Source organism: Nicotiana tomentosiformis, chromosome 4 (assembly GCF_000390325.3).
Source record: "Nicotiana tomentosiformis chromosome 4, ASM39032v3, whole genome shotgun sequence".
NCBI lineage: Eukaryota > Viridiplantae > Streptophyta > Magnoliopsida > Solanales > Solanaceae > Nicotiana > Nicotiana tomentosiformis.
The window spans coordinates 120,489,108-120,493,210 of NC_090815.1; the positions used below are offsets into that span (position 1 = coordinate 120,489,108).

The following is a 4,103-nucleotide window of genomic DNA, read 5'->3' on the forward strand; positions in this document are numbered from 1 at the left end:
TGGCATCATGATAGCTCGTACCTTATATATAGTTTCTTGACAGTCTTGTCGTCCCATGTTATGTATGTTCATGACATTATCTTTCATTGTTGGATGTTCATGATCCATGTCTACTATTTATATTGATCTTGTCGGCCCTTAAAGATAATAAGGAAGGTTAGATAAAATGTACGTTGGTGCTCGGCAAGTATGGCCCGGGTGCTAGTCATGACCCTCCAGTTGGGTCGTGACAAACTTGGTATCAGAGCAAGTCTGTCCTAGGATTGTCTATGAGCCGTACAACTATATTTTTCTTTTCTTTCTCAATTCAAGTGGCTCTTACTTTTTAAAACAGTGCACCTTTCTCCTTAGTTCATTAATTCCACCCAAAAGCCAAACCAGCCTCCTCACACTTTAACTTTTACAAAGTTCATTACAATTCGAGTGCTCATGAGAGGTTAAAAGGTTCAAATAAATGGTTAATTCAAATAAATAGGTAAGGCTTGTAATGTGGTTGCCAAAGAAATAGGATTACATGCTCAAAGGGTTTCACTATGTTACATAACAATTAGGCGGGTAAACTATATATATATCTGGCTCAACAAAGAAACGCCTATATCACTTTCAAGACTGAACAAAACTACTATTTCACTTTGCAAATACACGGGGCAAGTTCTAGACATCAAATTCAATGCACAAAATAACACACAAGCCTCCCACACACATGGCACATAACTCACTCAGGATTGGATTCATCAAGACACTTTAGTCAAAGCAGTTAAGCAAATTTAAGATTATACAGTTTAAGGTACTTATACAAGAGTCAAAAACTGAGCCTAAGCATCACAACCAAAGTACTCACTATTCTCAAGGCATAACAAAGTCAAGAGATATTGCTTCAATTCAATTTATTTCACAATGGCTCCTACTCCTAAAAAAATAAAACTAACTACACCCGGTTCCAACAGAACCCTTGAAAAAGAATCGCGGCACAAAGAAAAACCAAGGGGGAATTACTACACTACATACAAAGAAAATCTTTTTGTCTTTTTTCCTTAGACATAAATCTATCAAGAAAACTGTCTAGGAGATCCATCGTCGGGAAAAGTCCAATGTTTCTACTTTTTTTTCGATTTTTTTTCATAGCTACTAAAATACTAAAACACTACACAACTACGATAACAAAAATAAGAAGTTAATATTTTTATAACATCCTACTACTAATTATCTATAGAATTCTCCCACCCCACACATAAAAGAGTGAAGTGTCCCCAATGCACAAATAAAGCAAAACAATAATGAGGGTGGATAAAAAATTCCCTGAAAGGCCAAAAGGCCGAAGCAATAGCGGCTCACGGGGTACTGAGACTTCCCCCCAGGCATGGTCCTTTGTGTGGGCACCCCGCACTTAGTTCTGAACATCTAGCTCGCTTTTGCACTCTTCCAATGGCTTTGCTTCCTATGCTTATACTCCTAAAAAACAAAAACAAACACTACAGCAATAATAAGATAAAAAATAAAATAAAAGAAAGAAGTAAAAATGGGTTGCCTCCCAACAAGCGCCTGATTTAACGTCGCGGCACGACACAGAGTCTCGTCTAATCATTGGCAAGTAACACCTTTGACTTGTGACGATCAAAGTCTCCCCCATAATAGTGCTTTACTCTTTGTCCATTCACTAAGAATGTTCTCTCGCCGCCTAAGACGTGCAACTTAATTGCACCACGTGTAGTGACTCTCACTACCTCAAACGGGCCCGACCATCTCGATTTGAGCTTCCCCGGAAAGAATCTCAATCTTGAATTGAATAAGAGATCCAATTGGCCCGGTTCAAACTCGTGATGGTGGATATGCTTATCATGCCAGCGCTTGGTCTTTTCTTTATATAACTTGGCATTTCATATGCGTGCAAGCAAAACTCATCAAGCTCGTTCAATTGCATCAACTGTTTTCTACCCACTAATTCTGCATCAAAGTTCAGCTTCTTTATCGCCCAATAGGCCTTATGCTGAAGTTCCACCGGTAAATGGCATGCCTTCCCATAAACTAGCTTGTAAGGGGAGGTTCCGATTGGAGTTTTGTAGGCAGTCCGGTATGCTCATAGAGCATCATCAAGCTTTGCAGCCCAATCTTTCCTACTTGCACTAACCGTCTTCTCCAGAATCTGATTTATCTCTCTATTTGACACTTCAACTTGTCCACTAGTCTGAGGATGGTAAGCAGTCGCAACCTTATGTTTGACCCCATATTAGGCTAAGACATTGTCCAAGAGCTTGTTATAGAAATAGGTTCCCCCATCACTTATCATCACTCTCGGAGTGCCGAACCTTGTAAAGATATGATTTTTTACAAACTTGACCACAACCTTGGCATCATTGTTAGGAAGAGCTATGGCCTCCACCTACTTTGACACATAGTCAATGGCCACCAAAATGTACTTACACCCACTAGACGAGGGAAACGGACCCATAAAATCAATTCCCCAAACATCAAAAATTTCAACCTCCATAATACCGTGCAATGGCATCTCATTCCTTTTCGTAATTATTCCTGTTCTCTGGCACCTATCACATCTCCTCACGAACTCATGGGCGTCTTTAAACACCCTTGGCCAATAGAAACCCGATTGCAACAACTTAGTTGCTTTTTTTTCACCCGCATGATGACCACCATAAGGCGACGCATGACAGTCATGTAACATAGCATTTATTTCAGATTCGGGCACACATCTTCTCATTAACTTATCAATACAAGATTTGAACAGAAATGACTCATCCCACACATATGACCTCACATCTCGCAAGAACTTCTTTTTAGCATATGGTTCAAGATCAGGCGGCATCTCTCCACTTGCCAAATAGTTCACAAAATCTGCATACCAAGGCACCTACCCAGCAGTAATGGCCAACAATTGCTCATCCGAGAATGTTTCCTTGATGACATCTCCCTCAGCTACATGATTCCGAGTTTCTAACCTGGATAAGTAATTAGCCACTTGATTCTCTATTCCTTTACGGTCTCGGATCTACAAATCAAATTCCTGCAAAAAGTAAAACCCAACGGATTAGCCTTGGTTTAGCATCTTTCTTTTCAAACAAATACGTGATGGCTGCATGGTTTGTGTAGACGATGACTTTGGTGCCAACCAAATAGGCCCGAAATTTATCGACCGCCCACACTACAGCAAGAAACTCCTTTTCTGTCACAATATAATTTATTTGAGCGGGAGTGAGAGTCTTGCTTGCATAGTAAATGGAGTAAAATATTTTTCTCCTCCTCTAGCCCAATACGGCCCCAATTGCACCATCACTGGCATCACACATCAGTTCAGATGACTCGTTCCAGTCAGGAGCCACCATGATTGGTGCACTCACTAACTTCTTTTTCAGCTCCTCGAATGCTTTCAGACAAGCATCGTCAAACTTAAACGACACATCCTTCTCTAACAACCTACATAAAGGAGAAGAAATGTTTGAGAAATCCTTTATAAATCGGCGATAAAAACCTTCATGTCCTAGAACACTCATAACTCCTTTCACTAAAATCGGTGGTGGCAAATTTTCAATTGCTTCCACCTTAACCCTGTCAACTTCCAGTCCATCTTTGGACATCTTGTGACCCAGCACTATAACTTCACGTACCAGAAAATGGCACTTTTCCCAATTTAGCACCAGATTAGTCTCCTCACACCTGGCAAGCACTTTAGCAAGATTGGTCAAGCATTCATCAAAAGAAGGACCAAACACAGAAAAATCATCCAAAAAAACCTCCACAAACCATTCCACCATATCGGTGAAAATAGCCATCATACACCTTTGAAAAGTTGCATGTGCATTATACAACCCGAATGGCATTTTCTTAAATGCATAAGTGCCATAAGAGCATGTAAAAGTGGTCTTTTTTTATCTTCCAGGGCAATAGCAATTTGATTATACCCCGAATAGCCGTCAAGGAAACAATAGTATTCCTGTCCAGCTAACCTGTCAAGCATTTGATTAATGTAGGGGAGAGGGAAGTGATCTTTTCGTGTAGCATTATTCAACTTCCTATAGTCTATGCATATTCGCCAACCAGTCACCGTCCTAGTTGGATTAATTCATTTTGTTCATTTACTACAACAGTCA

General features: G+C 40.1%; 1 protein-coding gene across 1 annotated transcript; it reads right to left on the reverse strand.

The window, feature by feature from the left end:
- Positions 1–2,077: 2,077 nt before the first annotated feature.
- On the reverse strand, positions 2,078–3,785 carry LOC138910455 (uncharacterized mitochondrial protein AtMg00860-like). The gene is made up of 3 exons (XM_070201697.1): positions 3,284–3,785; positions 2,774–2,850; positions 2,078–2,209 (listed from the first exon to the last, which is right to left on the reverse strand). The coding sequence occupies exons 1-3, from the start codon at positions 3,783–3,785 to the stop codon at positions 2,078–2,080; spliced, it is 711 nt and encodes a 236-aa protein (XP_070057798.1).
- Positions 3,786–4,103: the final 318 nt, after the last annotated feature.